Here is a 20,242-nt window from a genome sequence, read left to right on the forward strand (position 1 = left end):
TTTTTTCCCCTTAGCTCTAGCATGATGATATTCTTTGTGAACTTTATATTTCATGGGTAGGGGTTAAAGAGAGGACACGAAGATGTTTTTGAAGCACTGAGACCATTCACAAAGTGTATAGAGAAAAGTTGTCTGTGGCTAATATATTTAAGGCTTATGACCTCTGTGCTCTCTGGACTGACCTGCCAGCAGATGCTTTTGGTTTTGTGTTTTATTTCTCTTCTTTTGTCTTCTTTTCTATCTCTATCTATGTTTTTCTTCTCTTCCACCAGCCTAGGTCTTAGGCCTACACATAAGTGCTCCTGGCATTGCTGAGCCTCCATGATGACACTCAAGTCAATGAAATTGTTAATTATTCATTACTCAATTAATAACATGGAATGAGAGTGCGTAGTGACTATGAAGTGTACATGCTTCCCCTGCTGTAGTCATTTCACTTTCTATAATCTCAGACTAGTAACTCTTGTCAATTGTGACTCTTGATTTAACTAATCCTTTCCATCCTTCATTTCAGGGTCTATTGTTCTGCCATTTGCCACTTTTTTTTTTCTTTCTCTGAACCCGTTTCTGATTGGTGCAGCTGTTGAAGATGCTGCAGTTGCAGCAGTGTACATCTGGAACATTTGGCTGACTTGTTGAACTTCCCCCAGGGAGTACTCCAGGAGAAGGATGGGAGGGGTGGAGAGGCCAGAACAGTTGCCTGTAAATAAAGATGCCAGTAGTGTCTGACCATTCTGTGGACCACCCTTGTAAAAATCCACTTCATTCTGGCCCTCGGTTTCCCTATCTACTCACTGAAGGCGTATGTTCTCCAATCAAAACTGCTGCAGTGGTAGAAATCTATTCTGGCTGTGGATGCTCTCATACAGCATTTTCTGCATTGTATCAATAGATATTTGTTGAATTAATTAAGAAATCCTAGGAGACTGTTTTACCCTTCATGGGACAACATCATTTCAGTTCCGCTTGGCATGGGTCGGCTTCTCTGTTACTTAGATTGAGCCTTCAGAGTCACTCCAGGAGTGAGGCTGCTTGAGTCCCACCCATTCCCATAGTTCCCAGGCTCCTGGGTCTCCTTTTCTTCGGGCGAGCCATTGAATTGCAAACACAGCAGGCATGGTTTCATTCCAAACCCGGAGCTGTTTTAATTAGTTTAACGTCTGTTAAACGCTTTGAAGATTGGAAGCAACAGATAAGTACTGGATGATGTTATTAACAACTGCAGTTAATTGCGAACATTTCTATTAATGCTAGTTTCTGCCTCCTTTTCTTTGCTCTACTTTCTTTCCAAGGTTCCCAAATTCGTAGCCTCCCCCTCTTTTCCTCCCCGTACTGGTGATATAGGGTTAAACTGGGGCGGAGCCCAGGGATGAACGACGGCGCCAGTCACCAACTGGGACGGGGCAAGCGGGAAGAGCTGGGTGGGGCGGCCAGACAGAGGCGAACCCTCACGCCCCCAGGCCCCGCCCCGCGGCTGGACGCCCGGTTGGAACGGCACGGGGCGGGGCGCCGAGGCTTGGCGGCCCCGTGGTTGGGCGTCCCGGCAGCCGCTTGAGGGATGGGGCGGGGTCGGCCGGGACCTCCTCCTTCATTCCCTCGGCGGGCCGAGCCGTCCCTCTCTCCCGCCCCTCCTCCTCCCTTTCCCACCCCTCGGAGTGGAGCTGCACATGCGGCTGCTCCCTGCTCCGTCCCGCCCAGCCACCGTCGCGCAGGAACGGGTCCCTGCAGCCCCCAGCCGATGGCAGGACAGTAGCCGCCTGTCAGAGGTCGTGAACGGCTGAGGCAGACGCAGCGGCTCCCGGGCCTCAAGAGAGTGGGTGTCTCCGGAGGCCATGGGCTACCCGGAGGTGGAGCGCAGGGAACTCCTGCCTGCGGCAGCGCCACGGGAGCGAGGGAGCCAGGGCTGCGGGTGTCGCGGGGCCCCTGCCCGGGCGGGCGAAGGGAACAGTTGCCTGCTCTTCCTGGGTTTCTTTGGCCTCTCGCTGGCCCTCCACCTGCTGACGTTGTGCTGCTACCTAGAGTTGCGCTGGGAGTTGCGGCGGGAACGGGGAGCCGAGTCCCGCCTTGGCGGCTCGGGCACCCCTGGCACCTCTGGCACCCTAAGCAGCCTCGGTGGCCTCGACCCTGACAGCCCCATCACCACTCACCTTGGGCAGCCGTCACCTCAGCAGCAGCCGTTGGAACCGGGAGAAGCTGCACTCCCCTCTGACTCCCAGGACGGGCACCAGGTGAGTCACCTAGTAGGGGCGGCGGCGGCCCCCTCCCCTCGCGGGTAGGGCGAGGGCCCTCCGCCACAGGGGCCTGGGGGCACTCTGCCACCTCGAGCCAATTTAGAGGGCAGGACCAGGGAGGGACCAGGCGAGCAGGGGAGAGGTTGCCCAGGGCAGGTTGTCTTCGGTCCCTGGCCCAATCTGGACTCCCTGGGGACCCCTTGACTTGGAAAGTCTAGCGCGCGCCCGCGGCCCCTGGCTGCGGGCTGCCTGGAGAAAAGTTGGCGAAGCTCCCGTCGAGGAGGTGCCTGCGCTGCCCCCCGGCCGACTAACGGCTTGGCCCTTCTGCTCGTGATGAGGTTCTCTGCCCGCGGTGCTTGTTTTTTCGTGTCTAGAGCTGATGCCAGAACCAGCAGGCTCCCCTTTGGAGTTGGAGCTGTAAACAGCTGTAATAACTGCTCCACGCCCGCCTGTTGAAACAACTTTTAACCGCATTTTCAGCGCGGGTCCTTGTGCGCTGACCAGAACGTGGGCTTGTTCACACTTACCTGCAATTTGAGACTGATTGTCCTCAGCGTTCTAGTGAGGATCAGCGCCCCTGAGGAATTCTGGTAGAAATATGCCGTCTTGCTAGACAACTTCTGAACAGCAATTTTAAAAATCTATGGAAATAAAACTCACCCTTTGCATGCCGGTTCTGATTCTTAAGCGGGGTAGGTGTGCGGTGGGAAGGGTGGGTGGGAAGCGCTTTTGCTACTGCTAGCTTGAGAACAGGAATCTGCCAGTGGAATAATTACTCAGGACTAGTCCCCCAAGAGCAGTTTTGTTTTGTTTGTTTTTGCAGCCTTTATGGTGTTTGTGCCCTTATTAGCAAACTATTAGCTTTGGCGTTTGTTTTCCACTCTTTCTAGCTCTTTATTCAAGTAAATTTAGTTCACTTAATGTAAATATTGTCTTCGTTGCCATATGTGAAACTTAGGAGAAGCATCCAAGGATCCTTTTGAGGTGGCTAAAGAATAATAGTAAAATTGTACCTCTTAGGGAAGAGAGCAAGTTGTACAAATAAGTTCCTTGAGGTGAGGGACCCAAGCCTTCTATATTTACTTCCACATCCAGAGTCATTGTCACAACTCTGTAAACATTATTTGTGCCACTTTGACCTCCCATCTAAAGTGGTACACTTGATAGAGACATCACATTCATGATCATAGTGTAATGTTAGGACTGATACTTTAAAAAAAAAAAAAAAAACAACAACAACAACAAAAAAGATGTCCGTTGTAAAGTTGCCTTGAGCCTTAAAATGTCTTACTAGCACACTCCAATTTATATAACCGCTTATCAAAGAAGAGAATCAGCAGACATGCTTCTCATACTTGAAACTTTAAACATTGTAGCTAAACGATAATTAACTAGGATTCTGACTCCTTTTATTTATCTACTGCCACTCCCCCCACACCCCAATGCCCAGTAGAAATATTTAGCAGCTGAACATTGATATTCTGTGAAAAGATGAAAAAATTAAACTTCTTTAGTCAAATGTTGGCCAAGACTTTTTGGCATTCAGGATGGACAGAGCCGCTTTTATAGACTGGGGATTAGCAGAACAGCTGTACTCTAGGGCTTCTGTGATGGCATGAAACTCTTACAGGTGTGTAATGGCATTTAGTTACCTCCCTTTGTGTGGCACTAAAATAGTTCTCTCTAGGTTTAAACACAGCTTCCTACCTTCTGTCCTTTATTCTTTCTGTTTTAATATTTTTGAGCAATAGAAGCAAGGATACTAGCTCTTTACATTTGTTGACATCAGTTGGAATCAGTTTCCTAGAGTTATGAAGGGCTTATATGAGTCCATTTTGTTTGATTCCCTTGGGAAACATAGGCCCTAATGGGAAAGTGACTTGCCCAAGGTCACATAACTAGAGTCAAAACTGGGATGATAGTTGCTCTCTTAACTCCTAGTTCAGTGCTCATTCCCTCAACTACCTCCTGGGACCTTTTGCGAGGGAGCAAGATGGAGCTCCATATTAGAACTTTTGCAAAGTAGAGCACTCAGATCTGCATCATTTTGTTCTACTGTACCTGTATTTTGACCACAGTAAGTTTAACCATGTATTCCTTATTCTTCCTGAACTTCACTTTCAGATTTGGAGTATACTTTGAAGGAATTTTAGCCCAAATTCAACTTAAGTTTAAGTTATTCAACTTGTGTATCTTATCTTGTATATTAGTTTTAGTATACAAAAATAAGTTTTTTAAAAAGTTGATTGGGTATTAAATTAATACTGCTACAAGCTTGGGTAAAATTTCTAGTGCCCTGGTGCACCCTCTGCTGGCTTTACAGGGACATTTAATTTTCAGTATCTGCTGACACTCAGAATTCTACATTGTGCTGACAGATTCTGATTCGGTAAATAAGGAAGTAAACAGCCTTGTGGGATTTGGCCACGTAGGTCATATTTTTATATTTTAGTTTTTCAACACAAACAACTGCTGTTACAGCAAATCTTGGATGGAGAGGAAGAAAGATAAAAATATACATCCTTCAACGGGCAGTACATTCAGGTTTCTTACTAGTTTATCTGCAAGGAGTGAAGGCAAGCTGATGACAGTAAACTGCAGGAAGCTTTCATGAGACCAAGTGGGCAGAACAGTCAGAGACACTTCATGCAGGTAGGCAAAAGTAAACCTATTCATTCTTATGAGATGATGGGCTCTGGGCTCTCAGTTATGACTCAAGAAAGGGACCTGGAAATCACTGTAGATGTGTGCATATCATCTCTCAATTTAAAAACTTTTTAAGCAGGGCACACAAGGAAGTTAGGGCAGGTAGGATACAGAGCAGAGAGATGAGCACATTTCTCCATGTGAAATGTTAGAAAAGTCTCCCCGGTAGGGGCACACTTGCTGATGATAAAGTGAGAGAGTCACATCAGACCTTCTGTAATCAATCATCTCCTTCAGCTGGAGCAGCCAAGTAGCTGAGATTTGTCTGGATAGTTGGTGGAGATTATCTCAAGAGCAAGGGATATCTCATTTGTGTCTGAATTAGGACAATATACAGTAATATGATTGTCAGCGTAACAAACTAAAAATCAGTGTTGATCATTCTGTGGAGATGTTGCTCCAGTTGTGATTGTGGTCCTCAAAGGCCAAGAATGTAGTGGGTATCATCAGGAAGGGTGTCAAAAACAACAAAACACTTACAAAACACTTATTTTTTCCATGTACAAGATCAAAAGCAGATTTGCTTCTACAATCAGACAGGAAATTCCGGTGACTGCTCCTCAAGAAAAGCCTAACAGCTGATAAAAGTCCTCAGAAACCCCATTAAATTGATCAAAAGGATGAAGGGATTTTCTAGTTTTTTTCTCAGTCTGGATAGAAAGAGGCTGAAGGAGGAATATGATCAAAGTCTACCAAACCATGAGCGAGATGAATATGGTTAATATATTCATGTAACTTAACAATCCAGTTCAATAAATAGAAAGCCTGCTTTGCCAGACACAATGTTAAGTATTAGATACTTTTTAATGTTTGAAAAATTATTTTCAAGAGGAGGCAAATAAAGGTAGTATCTTATTCAACTCATTGTCTCAAGTAATAGTCAAAATTATGGGTAGATCAATACGGATTTACTTAAAACTGTAGGGCTATTTGGAGTATGTTCCTAATTATTTGAGGTGATGTCATAGATGTCAACCTTAAAGTTCTACAAAACGTTGCTTGACATAACTAGATAGACCATTAGTGTATCCAGAGTTGACATTACCTGTGTTAAGGCTTTTTGATCAAGAACATAACTAGGAATCATTTGAGGTGATTCAAGGTGAGCACAATGAATAAATCCAAGGATTTTTTTTTTTTTAATGGAGGTGGGATCTAGATAAAATACATTTACTGTGGGTTTAAATACAGAACTTTTGATCAACTTGCTTCATTATTCCCATCCCATTTTCTCTCTCACTAACTCTGCTGCAACCCAGCCACCATATCCTGCTTAGAATCATTCTTTAGTTGTTATTGCTGTTGTTGTTTTTAAATACATTTTATGTCTTTACATTAGAGCTCCTTAGAAATCCGCCTTCATTTTTGTCTTTCTCCATAATGCCTGACACAGTGCTAGTTACAATTACTGTACTCAAATACTTGTTGAGTTGAATATTCTTTTGGGACTATGGACGTGTTTATGTAAAACAAAGACATTTTCTCTTTCTGTAACAGGCCTGTTTTCCTCAGGTCTTGCTAAGCCTGTGACCTGTCAGCTATGCTTAGGTGAGTAAATAGTTCCACTGGCAATGTTTCACTGATTTCTAGAATAATTAGAAAGTGAAATGGAGAAGGGCCTTAACCATGTGGTCAGTCTCCCAGTTTCACATCTTCTCTCTAAGATGGTACAAAAAGCTTCCTGTAATATATTGTTTGATGTTTTGTTTTATTTGCTTTTAGGTCTCATATCTTTCTTTCTGTCTTAGATCTTGTGAAAAAATAATCTGTAATTTATCTGTAACTACCTTATAGAGAAGATCTCTTTGTAGTAGAGAACCTCTGAAGCCATTTAATTCCCAAGAACATTACCAAGAGAAACTACCTTGCCTGTAGAGGACCATTTTATCTGACTCCTCTGTAAATACTCAGGACTTAGCTTTTCATTTCATTTCTTTCTTTTATTAAAAATCTTTTCTATTGAAGTATAACTCATACACAGAAAAGTATATAAATAATATTTGTACAGTTTTATGAATCATTACAAAGTGAATATACTCATGTCACCAGCACCCAGGTCAAGAAATAGAACATTATTATATTCCACAACTCCTACTTATATCCTATTGTTATCAGTATATCCTCCTCACTCTCTCAAGTTCTAACACCATAGATTAGTTTTTTTATCTTTCTCCACAGTGCCTGACATAGTGCTAGTTGGATTAGTTCATTAGTTTTGTTCATTTTGAACTTTATATAAATGAAATAAAACAGTGTGTATTCTTTTGGATCTGGAGTTTTTTGTCAATACTGTTTTTGTGACATCCGTTCAGGTTGCTGCATGTGGCTGTAATTTTTTATTTGTATTTTTTTTGTGTGTGAGACAGGGTCTTGCTCTGTCACCCAGGTTGGAGTGCAGTGGCATGATCATGGCTCACTGCAGCCATGACCTCCCAGGCGCAAGCGGTCTTCCAACCTCAGCTTTCTGAGTAGCTGGGACCACGGGCACATGCCACCATGCCTGGCTCATTTTTAATTTTTTTATAGAGACAGGATCTCTATATGTTGCCCAGGCTAGTCTTAAACTCCTGGCCTCAAGCTATACTCCCACCTCAGTGTACCAAAGTGCTGGGATTACAGGTGTGAACCACCATGCCCAGCCATTTGTTTGTATTTTTGTATATTATTTCATTGCTTGAATATACCACAGTTTATTTACCCTATTTTTAATGAATTTGTGGATTGTTTCCAGTCTGGGGCTATTATGGATGCTGATGTTGTGGATATTATTATACATGTCTTTTGGTTACATATGCTTGAATTTCTATTGCTTGTATACCTAGGATTGGAGTTGCTGGGTCATAGGGGATGCATATTTTTGACATTATTGATAATGACAGTTTTTTAAAGTTATTGTATCAGTTTACATTCTTGCCAGCAATGCATGAGAATTTCAGTTGTTTCATATTCTTACTAACCCTTGGTATTGCCAGTCTTTTTAAACGTAGCCATTCTGGTGGGTGGCTTTGTAGTAATATCCGGTGATTTTAATTGGCATTTCTCAGAAGACTGATGAGGTTGTGCTCCTTTTCATGTTTATTATGCATTTGCATATCTTCTCTGAAGTGCCTATACAAGTTTTTTGCCCATTTTTCTATTAATTTGTCTGTCCTTTTCTTATAGATTTGTAGGGATTCTTTATATACTCTGAATATGAACTATTTTTGTATTTTTTATGTTGTAAGCCATTCCCAAATCTGTGATTTACCTTTCTTTATGGTATCCTTTGATGAACAGAAGTTTTTAATTTTAATGTGTTTAATTTTTCAGTATTTTCCTTTATGGGTAGCGTTTTCTATGTCCCATTTAAGAAATATTTTCTTACCTTGAAATTGTAGATATTCTCCCATATTATCTTCTAGAGGCTTTATGTTTTTGACATTTACATTTAGGTCTATACTCCACTTGAAATCAATTTTTGTGTATGCTAAGATACAGAAACAGCTTCATTTTAAAAAATATAGATATCCAGCTGATCCAGTACCATTAATTATAAGGACCATCTTTCCCCCAGTCCTCTACAGCATCACCTTTGTCATAAATCAGGTGCCTGTATATGTGCAAGATTGTTTCTGAACTGTTTATTCTATTCTGTTGGTCTCTTTGTCATTGCATCGCTACCACAATCTTAATCACTGGACTTTATTATTATCTGGTAAAGCAAGTCCTTTTACCTTGTTCCTCTTATTTAAAAGTATCTTGGATATTCTTGGCCCTTTGCATTTAGAATCAGCTTGTCATGTTGCACAAAAAAGAAAAAAAAAGAAACGTGCTGGGATTTTTATTGGGATTGCAGTGAATCCAAAAATCAATTTAGGGGGAACTCATCATTTTATGGTATTCAGTTTTCCAATCCATGAACATGCCCAGCAGATTTGGTGTTTGGTGAGTGCCTTCTTCCTGATCCATAGAATGACACACTCTTGCTGTATCCTCACGTGGTGGAAGGGATAAATGCACTTCCTTGGACCTATTTTAAAAGGAAACTAATCTCATTTACAAGGACTCTGCCCTCATTATTTAATTGCCCCCTAAAAGCCTCATCAAATACCATCACATTGGTGATGATATTTCAACATATGAATTTTGGGGGGAACACAAACATTCAGATCATAGCAAACCTGTTTTAGACATTTTCTCAGCATCCTTTATGTCTGTTACATACTTTTCTCTATATTCTATCCTTTTTTTTCTCTCTATACTTCATTCTGGGTATTTTTTTTTCTTTTTGAGACGGTTGCCTCTACATACTTTATTTAAAAAAAATCTTCACAAGAACAATGCAAGGTAGATACTGCCGTCTCTATTTTTACATGTGGAGAAACAGACCCAGAGGGGTTAGATAACTGTTTGCAATCATATAGCTGATTCCAGAACTACATTTTAAATAGGAATTTTATGAACCATATATAGAACTTGTATCAACTGAACCATTTAAAATGTGCAATGGAGAAGTTTCTATTTAAAGGGCTCCCATGAAAGGTAGATTAATTCAATAAGTGGTATTGGGATTTACTGACTTGCCATTTTGGGGGTTTAAAAAAAAGACAAGTAAAACTGGATCCTTATCTCACCTCTTATACTAAAATGAATTCCAGATGGAACAAAGATTTACATGTAAAACATGAAATCACAGACATCCTAGAACACATGGATGCATATTTTTATAATCTTACATTCTGGGTATTTTCCTGTGACTTAACTTCCAATTCATTAATTCTGTCTTCAGCTTTGTCTAAACTCCCTCTAAACTCGCTCATTGAGTTCTTAATATAATTTGTCATTTTTTTTTTTTAATTTTAGAGTTTTCATTTGGTTCTTTTTATAAAATAGTGTTTGGTTCTCTGCCAAAATTCACAATCAACTATCTTTTAACATACTGACCATAATTATGTGAAAATTTTCATTTGATTACTCATTATTTCAATCCTTGAGGGTGTGTTTCTATTATCTATTGTTTGTCTTAATTTTCTATCACTTTGCCTTTCTCCTGGTTAGTTTTGATTGAATGGTAGGCATTATATATGAAAAATTATAGTAGAGATGGTTTGAGGCCTCAGTTATTTTTATCTTTATCTAGAAAGGATTTATACTCACTTCTGGCACATGGTTAGAGACACTAGCAATCTCACATCTCCTTAATTCAATATGAGACTGAGATAATTTAAAGCGGCTCTTCAATCCAAGTGAAGGTTGACTTACCCTTCCTTTTAGTATTTATGCCTTCTAAGTTGAAATCCAAGGCTTGGGCTTTTTTTTTCCCTTGGGAGTTCTCCCTCTTTGAAGGGTCCTCAATTCCAACTTTTGTTCTTGTAGCTTCATGAGTCTGTCAGAAGCTCCTCTCTCTCTCTCTCTCTCTCTCAGCTGACTCTACTATATCAGCCAATGACCTTAGGAGAAAAACAGCCTCTCTCAGTTTTCTTTTTATCCTGCATTTTGGCTTTATAATATTGCATTACTTTATTAGATCTCAGATATCTTGAAACGTGTATCATTTATATCTTGCCCCAATATTCTTGTGTTTTTTTAAGCAGGAAATTTAGCCCAAATTACTTTTGCTTCCATTACTAGAAGCAGAATCAGCTTATCATTTCTTCAACAAATATTTATTGATCACCTCCTATGTATCATGCACTGTACAAAACAATGGAGAAGCAGCTATTGAACAGATTAGAGGGGATTCCTGCCATTGTGGAGCATACAGACAAGTAAACAGGCACATATAATACAATTTCATAAAGCAATGGTAGGGTTAATCATAGGATAATCTAAAGCACTAAGGAGGAGTACCTGACCATGACTTTTGAAATCAAGGAACATGTTCTTGACAAAGCATCTTCTGAGCTTAAACCTAAAAAGTAAGTAAGAATTATCTAGGATAAGACTGTTTTAGGCAGTAGGAACAGCAAGTGCAAAGGCCTGGAGATCAAAGAGAACATGGTACATCCAGGAATAAGAAAACCTAGTTTGTATGAAGCTACTATTATCAAGACAGTGTGGTTCTGGCATAAGGACAGGCATATAGATCAATGGAATAGGATTGAGAGGTCAAAAATAAACTCTTACATTTATAATCAATTGATTTTTGACAAAAGTACCAAGATGATTAGTTGGGGGGAAAAGATAACCTGTTCAATAAATGGTGTTGGGAAAATTGGATATCCACGTGCAAAAAAGATGAACTTAGATACTCACTAGAGACCATACCCCAAAAATGAACTTAAAATGGATCATAGGCTTAAATGTAAGTACCAAAACAATAAAATGTTTAGAAGAAAACATAGAAAATCTTTAATATCTTTGAGAGCAAAGATTTATTAGATATGACACCAAACACATAGTCTAAAAAAGAAATGAACCGTTTTGGAAAGAAACTTTTTTTTTTTCCAAAAGAAAACCTTGAAAAATGAAAAGAAATGCAACAGACTAGGAGAAAATCTTTGGAAAACACATATCTGGTAAATAACTTATATTCAAAGGAATTTACAAAGGACTCTTGGAATGTAATAATAAGAAAAACCAAACAAAAAAATGGGCAAAAGATATGAACAGATATTTTACCGCAAATGAAGATGCACAAATGGCTAAATAAATACATGAAAACATGTTCAACATCGTTTTGCATTACAGAAATTTAAATTAAAACCACAGTGAGATACCATTTCACACCCACTAGACTGGCTATAATGAAAAAGACAATAAGAAGTGGAGATGTGGAGAAATGGGAACTCTCATACATTGCTAGTGGAAATGTAAAATGATTCAGCTGTTTTGTAAAACAGTTTGTCAGTTCCTCCATAGGTTAACATAGAGTTACAATATGACCCAGCAATTCCACTCCTAGGCATATACCTAAGATAATTGAAAACATATGTTCACACAAAAGCCTCTACATTGAATGTTCATAGCAGCATTATTAATAATAGTCAAAAAGTAAAACAGCTCAAATGTCTGATGTGGTATAATGTGATATAATATTCTATACAATGCAATATTTTTCAGCCATTAAAAGGAATGAATTATGAATAATGTTACAACATGGCTGAGCCTCAAATATATTATGCTAAGTGAAGGAATTTAGTCACAAGAAAACCACATTGTATGATTCCATTTATATGAAATGTCCAGAATAGGCAAATATATAGAGACAAAAATTAGATTAGTGGATGCCTGGGGCAGGGGGTAGGAATTAGGATTAACTAAATATGAGCATAAGGGCACTTCTTGGGGATGAAAATACTCTAAAACTGGTTCACCACAGCCAGGGTTATAGCAGTGGAACTAGAAGTAAAGAAAATGATGCAAGAGATATCATGAAGTTACACAATTTGTAAAGTTACTAGAAATTACTGAATTGTACACTTAAAATGGATGAATTCTACAGTATGTGAATTATATCTATATAAAGTAGTTATTTTTTTTAAGTGTCTGGCACATAGAACATGGTGAATAAATGTGTAAGGGGCGTTGGTTGTTTCTGAATGATACCTATCTTTAGAGGAAGAGAATCTTCAAGGCTGTTCCATTTACTTCAGATATTTCTCCCTCTAACAGATGTGTCCAGGGTCCCAATGTAGAATCAATTGAATCAGAAGCTTCAAGGATGGAAGTCTAGTCATATATAATTTAATAAAGCTCTATGGGTGATTTTGCCAAGCACTGCAAAGTGAGACTCTGTGATTTATGGAATTGTGAATGGCTTAGTATGGTCAGAACCTAGGGTGCATGTGGGGCCCAGTAGGTACTTGCACTAGAGTGGGCAGTAATCAAGAAGCTTGGCCCAGAATCATCTCTCTCTTCCTCTCTTTCCCTTTTTTCCTCTCTACATCCCTCTCCCTTTCTGCCTCCCTGCCTCTCTCTCTCTGTCTCTTACTCTTATTCTCTCTGATAGAAATAGCTAACTAGCTATTCCCAGATCCTACTTAGAATTTTTTCAGAATTGTCGGGTTAAAATATATCATACAGATCATCCGTGGTAGTGGTTCTTAACCAGGGATGCATAGTAGTCTTACCTGGAGAACTTTTTCAAGATATGCACGTCCCTGGGCACACCCAGACATACATCATTAGAGTCTGTAGAGTGAGACCATGGGCATATATAGTTTATAAAAAGGGTTTTCAGGTGATGCTGATGCTCATCTCCATTTGAGAACTTCCTGCTCTAAAGGAAGAAATAAAAGCATAAAGAAGATGAAATTTGGTTCCCCATGCCTAACTTCAGCTTCCCTGTTACAGATTGTTAGGTCTGTATCACCTATGTTACTGAAGCTACTTTGGAAGGCCACTAGACCATGAGCTTGGGTGGTAGTGAATGCTTAATGAACACCACTGTGAAATACCATTTGGAAAATCAATTCATAAACTCTGGGGGGAGAGGGATTAGATTTCAGTTGCCATTTCCTCAGCCAGGTGATAGTGCTGTGTGCTTGGAATAGCCAAGAAAGAGGGTGGTTTCCTGTCTCTTGTGGCTTCCCGGGGACTTCGCTTGCTGCTAGCTGCTGAAACCACTTTAAAATAATAGGCTGTTGAGTAATTTTCTCCATGTATATCCACCTGTCAGTGGACCTGCACTTCAGAGATGAAGAGTAGTTTTTATTGGCGTGATGGCATATAGCAGGGATTTAAACCAAACAGCCACAATGAAATTGATTTTCAAAAAGAAATTACTTCTCAATTTTATTCTGTGGTTTGTGGATTGTTATTGTTACTTCATCCTGCCACACCAGTGGCCTACAAGGACAATGAAAGCTTGAACATGAGTAAGAGTTTTGGATCAATCCACAAGGCTCTGTGCCTAGAAAAATTGCATGCTGCAAAAGCACTTTTGCTATGTAGTCTAAATGCTTAAGTTGGGGAAACTCTGAGGGTTTCTTCTGTAAGGATGGACCTTAATACCTGCCACAACTAGTCAGACTGAGGGAAAGAAGGGCGAAGAGTAGATTTCAGGAGTTCTTTCGACTCAACCCCCACTCCATTGAGTCCCTGTTTGGTATAAGATAATGCTAGTGGGGGGATTGTATCCTCAAGACAGATTCAGCTAACAGAACCAATGAAGGAGTACAAACTTACTTCGTCCTTAATGACATTAGACAAATCCTTTGGTGCAGCTTGTTTCTGTTTGGATTCCCAGCTGACATCTCAAGTTTAGTAAGCTAAACTGAACTTATCTTCATTCCTCTCCTTCCCACCACACACACCAAATTTTACAAAAGTAAACCCTGGTTTCATGCTCTCAATCACTTACGCATAAAACTTGGAAGGCATTATATTTTTACTTCTCCCTTGTCCTTGCTACCTATATTTAGCAATCAATTGTTAAGTTGATTCCTACTTTGTGATGTTGATTTACAGTGTTCATGATGTCTCTTGCATCACTCCCTTTCTTTCTAGTCCCACTGCTATCACTCTGGCTGTATTTGGCTTAGATGATCTTCAAGGTGCCTCCCAACAAAGAAAATCTGTGACTCTTTCTCAGCTCCTTATTACCTCACTCCTACAGTGGTTGTGTAGCTGAGAGTTGCTTTGTTCTCTAGTCCATCTATACACCTCAGCTAGATTATTTTTCTTCCAGAGCTATTTTGTCATGTCACTTCCTCATCAGAAACCTTGTTATCTCCCTACTGCCTGTAGAATAAAGTTCAAACTTCTTAAACTGGCCTTCTAAGCCCCTTTGCAATTGGTTTTAAACTACTCTGCCACTCTTCTTTTTATTCTCTGTCTGAACCTTGTTTTATCCAGACTGACAGGCCTCTTGCATTCTGGCCTTCGTTTACCTGTTCCCCCAAAGAAGAATGTTCTTTCCTCCAACCTGTCTCTTGGACCCCTCCAGGTCCTTCAAAGCTCAACTTAAACCTTAACTCTTGGGTGCATTCTTCCTTGCCCATCTATCCATCCCAGCACCCTAAATTCCTCATTCCACACTGTGCTATGTTGTAGGTGCTCTTGTTTCCTTAACTAGATGTGAAGGTTTTTGAAGATACTGAGTGTTACATTCCTTTATAGCTCTTATACCTACAATGCTAACTGTACTCTTTTAGTTAAATACCAAAGTGAATCTTAAGGTATTGAAACATTCCCCCTAATATTGGACTCTAAAATATAGTTGTACACATTGATTGTGAGGATTATCATGCTACCTTAAGGATCTGGTGATTATTAATGGAGTCTATCACTAGGGCTTCTTTCCTTTTAGAGCCCTGCTTAAGGTCAAGCACCCTCACAGAAGGTTTATTAGATTCTAGAGTTTCCTTCCTCAGTTCCTTTCCCTCCTTCAGATCTTTAAAAGCCTTCCACATAACAAGTATTAATATTCCACTTTGACCTGGTATATACCTCTTGATTTCCTCAACACAGCAAGTCCTTACCTTCAAAATGCTTTTGGAATTCATTTCTCCCTGAATACTGAAGGTACCTCAACTTCTTGGCTTTTAGATTCTAACTCACATGCCAGGTCACGAGAGGCTCCATACCCAAGTTTCTTTTCAAGTCACAAACCCCATACACCCCCATTGTATATCAAAGTTCCCTAACCTTCTTGTTTGTATTTTTAACAATAACTCATTTAAAGGTGTAAATGTGGGAAAGCCCTTAAGGTCAGGACTCTCTCTGTTTGTCTTGTATGGCACAAAATATGCTGGTGTTCCAAATAATAAAGGTTTAGGGAAAAGCCCAGGTTGTGGTTATGTACATGTCTGTGTTTGTCTGTCTGAGGGAGTGAAGGAAGGGGAGGGGGAGAAAATGGAGGGACTGACTTGTGTTTTTATGTGTTTGCATATGAATATTAAATGCTAGAATTCTAGCATTTAATTTCTAGGAGAAATGTGATTCACAGTTCAAAACATAAGACCAAGTACTACTACTGTTTCATAAACTACACTCTTACATTTCCAGTTAACCCATTTTCTTCTCAGCCCCTGACTTTACCTATTCATTCACAAAGTCTGCCTCCCACCTGCTAAACCAGAGTGCTTCATGCTTATTTTGGTCTATTTTGGAGATCTTTGTTATCCTGGAGATTGTAGAAAGAGTACTGGAATAAGTTCTGGCTCTTAACCAACTAGCACAGTTCAATGTCCTTATTTGTAAAATGGGAAAGACAATACCTTCCCTGTCTCCTTCGCACTGTCTTTTTGAGGATCAAACAGAAATATATGTGAAAAATATAAAGTCTTGTGGTTATTTCTTTGAGGACTTATTGATAAATCTGTCTCTTTGTCTTGTTAATTATGTAAAACCTTTTTTCTAATTACTACCTTATATTTTCCATATAGTTGCCCTGTCTGTTGACATAAATTCACAGGCGTTGGTAATGGTACTGTATTTTTTCAAATCATGCTTTTATGTTATACTCCCTTTTTGTATTTACAAATGCTTTCTTTCAGCCTGGCCCTCTGATAATTTATTTCCACAAGTTGTAGAGGGGTAACTAGATTGGAAATTGGGATACAGTAGTAGTGGTCCCAGGTCTGTGTTTAGTTATTCTCCTCTAGTTAAGTTGGTTCACCTTAGGTAGGTCATTTCACCTTTCTGGCTCTCAGTTTACTCATCTGTAAAATGTTGGAGATTGAAGTTGGTGATCTATTAAGTTCTGTTCAAACACTAACAATTTATCGTTACAGCTAAATAGAATTCCTGATGCTGGCCCAGCACAATGGCTCACACCTGTAATCCCAGCATTTTGGAAGGCCGAGGTGGGTGGATCACCTGAGGTCAGGAGTTCGAGACCAGCCTGACCAACATGGTGAAACCCCGTCTCTGCTAAAAATACAAAAATTAGCTGGGCGTGGTGGTGGGTGCCTATAATCCCAGCTACTCAGGAGGCTGAGGCAGGAGAATTGGCTTGAACCCGAGAGGTGGAGGTTGCAGTGAGCCAAGATTGCACCACTGCACTCCAGCCTGGGTGACAGAATGAGACTCTGTCTCAAAAAAAAAAAAAAAAAAAAGAAGAAGAATTCCTGATGCTTTTTTTTTTTTCAGTTTTTCCTGCCACACACCCCGCTCCTTGAGAATCACTGGCCTAATGAATATAGTCCAGATGCCAAATTCAAGACCTATATCAGTGTTGGCTTTCCAGCATTATGTACTGTTTCCAACAAGAACCCCCAGTTATATATAGATTGGTTTTCTTACTGCACATTCCTACCTTCATTGCCACTGTGTCTTTCCCCCTGTTAAAATCTTTTTTTTTTTTTTTGTGTGTGTGTGTGTGTGTGTGTGTGTGTGTGGTAGAATACTCCTTTGTCTCTAAGGACAAGCTTAAATGTTATACTTTCCTGTGAAGCCTTTCCTAATAGCTTAACCCTTAGTAATATTTTTTCTATTTCATCTGAACCACATCTGCATTTATGATATGCCAGACACTATACCTGGCATTGTAGGAGACAGAAAGATAAAATAAGTTCCTCCCATTAGAGAAGGCTGAAATTGGGAATTAGCATTCTGGGCAGTGGTTAGCAGCATCAGCAAAAGACTTGGAAATAGTAGAGTGGAGTAGAGTGGAGGGTGAGTTTAGGTAAAGGCTTAGAGTCCATGGACCTTACTTATTTGGCCTATAACTATATATCCTTTTATGACAGTTCTTGTGATAGTATGCTACCTTATAATATGAAATTGTGATTTATTTGTCATTTATTGGCACCTAGCTGTCATTTCCTTTTCCTAATACCATTGCAGTTTCTTTTTGGAGTAGTCCCTTTCCATTATTGGATGGTGTAATAGGAAATCCAGGCGCTTGTATCCCACAAGAGAAGCCAAAGGGGTCAAGTCCTTCTACTTCCCCAGTAAAATCAAAGAGCAGTAGCCATGTGATGTGTGGTCAAGCAACCTACATTCTCTTGTGGGATTGGCTTGACTTCTTGTCTTACAGTCTATATTCTTTGGCCCATTGCTCCAATCACCCTCTTGCAATTTACCTCAAGTCTCCTGAGTCTCTGTCCCCAGTCCCCCTGCCTTAAAACCTCAGTCTAGGGTCAGCCCTACCATTTGACTTTACCAGTTCTACATGAAAGACTGTTGAATAGGACTGCAGAGAATAACCAATTACAGTCACTACAAATTCAGGCCCCAACCTCTGCTGGATACTTAGTTACCTAGCAATCTTTCTTTCTGTGAACTGAATTAGCTTGATCTTCTGAACTCAGCAGCAATTCTGTACTCTCACTTTGGTCCTCAGACCTCCTGCTCTAAGACATACTTCACTTTCAGCTGTTAAAGCCCGATCCCTACTCCCCTGAAAACAATCAAGACTATCTGTGACATCACCTGCAAATACATTCCCCTCACTCACTATAATACCACCTATGGATTTTACTCCACTTGCCCCCACTCTTGTGCTCCTGTCTCCATAGAGGAAATGTGTTCCTTTGGTTCAAGACCAGTCCTTTCATCTGAGCTTTGGATCTTCTCCCCTCTTACTATCTCATAGTCCTTTCTCTTAGTCATTTTCTTCCTATCCTGTATCTTGGATCTCTCTCAAACTTCTTTTTTCCTTCTTAGCATGTAGTCATGCTCACCTCTCATCTTTGGGGGGGACCTTTTTTGACCCAAATCTTCCTAAAACTACCCTTTCCTACTTCTCTAAATAGTTAAACTTCCAAAAAGAGTGGAATAAACTTGCTATCTTTACATTTTAACCACTCATTGATACCTAATTGTCCTGTGGTTCAGTTTCTGTGTCCTCCTCCCAAGAGTTCGTGCTTGCTCACCAGTGACCTTCATATTGTAAAATTTAATGGGATACATTTATTCTAATCATATTTTACTTCTCTGTCAAGTCTTTTATTTTATTATTTAAAAATTTCGATAATAAGCAGAGAAAGCCACTTGACATTATGAATTTACTGGGGATAGTTATTTCAATGATTAATGTTCCTCAGTGAATGTTTATTATGAAGTTTAAATTTTGTTTTAGAATTTTGTAATTGAGATATAATTTACATAACTTAAAATTCATCCTTTTAAAGTGTACAAACACTGGTTTTTAGTATATTCATAGAGTTGTGCAACTGTGACCATTGTCTAATCCAAGAACATTTTCATTGCCCCCCAAAGAAACCCTGCATCCATTAGCAGTCATTCCCCAATTCCTTCTTTCCCCCATCCTCTGTCAACCACTAATCTACTTTCTGCCTCTATGGATTTACCTATCCTGGACATGTCGTATAAATGGAATCATGTAATATGTGGCTTTATGTGTCTGGCCTCCTTCACTTAGCATAATATTTTCAAAATTCATCCATGCTGTAACATGTGTCAGTACTTTATTCCCTTTTACAGGTGAATAAAATTTCATTGTATGGATATACCACATTTTGTTTATATATTTTGTCTATTGATGAACATTTGAGTTGTTTCCACCTTGGAGTATTATGAATAATGCTGCTATGAACATGGAGGCGTACAGGTTTTTGTTTAAACATCTGTTTTCCATTCATTTGGGGTATATACTTAGTGGTGGAATTGCTGGGTCCTATGTTAATTCTATGTTTAATGTATTGAGGAACCACCAAGCTATTTTTCACAATTGTTGAACCATATTACATTGTCACCAGCAGTGTTTAAGGGTTCCAGTTTCTCCACATCCCTGCCAACCCTTGTTATGATCTTTTTTATTGTAGCCATCTTACTGAGCATAAGGTGTTATCTAATTGTTTTGATTTGCATTTCCCTAAAGACTAATGATATTGAGCATTTTTTCATATACATATTGGCCATTTGTATATCCTCTTTGAAGAAATGTCTATCCAAATCCTTTGTCCATTTCTAAATTGCATCATATGCCTTTTAATTTTTGAATTGCAAGAGTTCTTAATGTATTCTGCATACTAAACCCTTAGTAGAGATAAAATTTGCAAATATTTTCTCCCATTCTATGTGTTGTAGTTCTTTATTTTTATTTTATTTTGAGACAGTGTCTCATTCTGTTGCCCAGGCAGGAGTGCAGTGGCATGATCTTGGCTCACTGCAACCTCCATCTCCTGGGCTTAAGCGGATCCTTCCCCATCAGCCCCCCAAGTAGCTGAGATTACAGGCTTGTGCCACCATGCCCGGATAATTTTTGTATTTTTCTTTTTTAGTAGAGATGGAGTTTCCCCATGTTGGCCAGGCTGGTCACGAACTCCTGACCTCAAGTGATCTGCCCACCTTGGCCTCCCAGAGTGCTGGGATTACAGACATGAGCTACCATGCCCGGCCTCCTTATTTTTTGAACCCTCTCCTCTTTTGGTTTCCATGGCAATAGGCTTTCTTATTTTTTTTTCCTACTTCTC

At 39.8% G+C, this 20,242-nt stretch overlaps 1 protein-coding gene across 4 annotated transcripts in view; it reads left to right on the forward strand.

Moving 5' to 3' along the window:
- The first annotated feature begins 1,502 nt into the window (after positions 1-1,502).
- The window catches only part of EDA (ectodysplasin A), a 441,701-nt gene continuing 422,961 nt past the window's right edge, over positions 1,503-20,242 (forward strand). For all 4 annotated transcript variants that reach the window (XM_028842414.2, XM_028842415.2, XM_028842416.2 and 1 more), the window contains exon 1: positions 1,503-2,228. In XM_028842414.2, the coding sequence (XP_028698247.1) occupies positions 1,833-2,228 (396 nt within the window). In that variant the 5' untranslated portion in view covers positions 1,503-1,832. The remainder of the gene's footprint in view (positions 2,229-20,242) is intronic.

This window comes from Macaca mulatta, chromosome X (assembly GCF_049350105.2).
Source record: "Macaca mulatta isolate MMU2019108-1 chromosome X, T2T-MMU8v2.0, whole genome shotgun sequence".
NCBI classification, from domain to species: Eukaryota; Metazoa; Chordata; class Mammalia; order Primates; family Cercopithecidae; genus Macaca; species Macaca mulatta.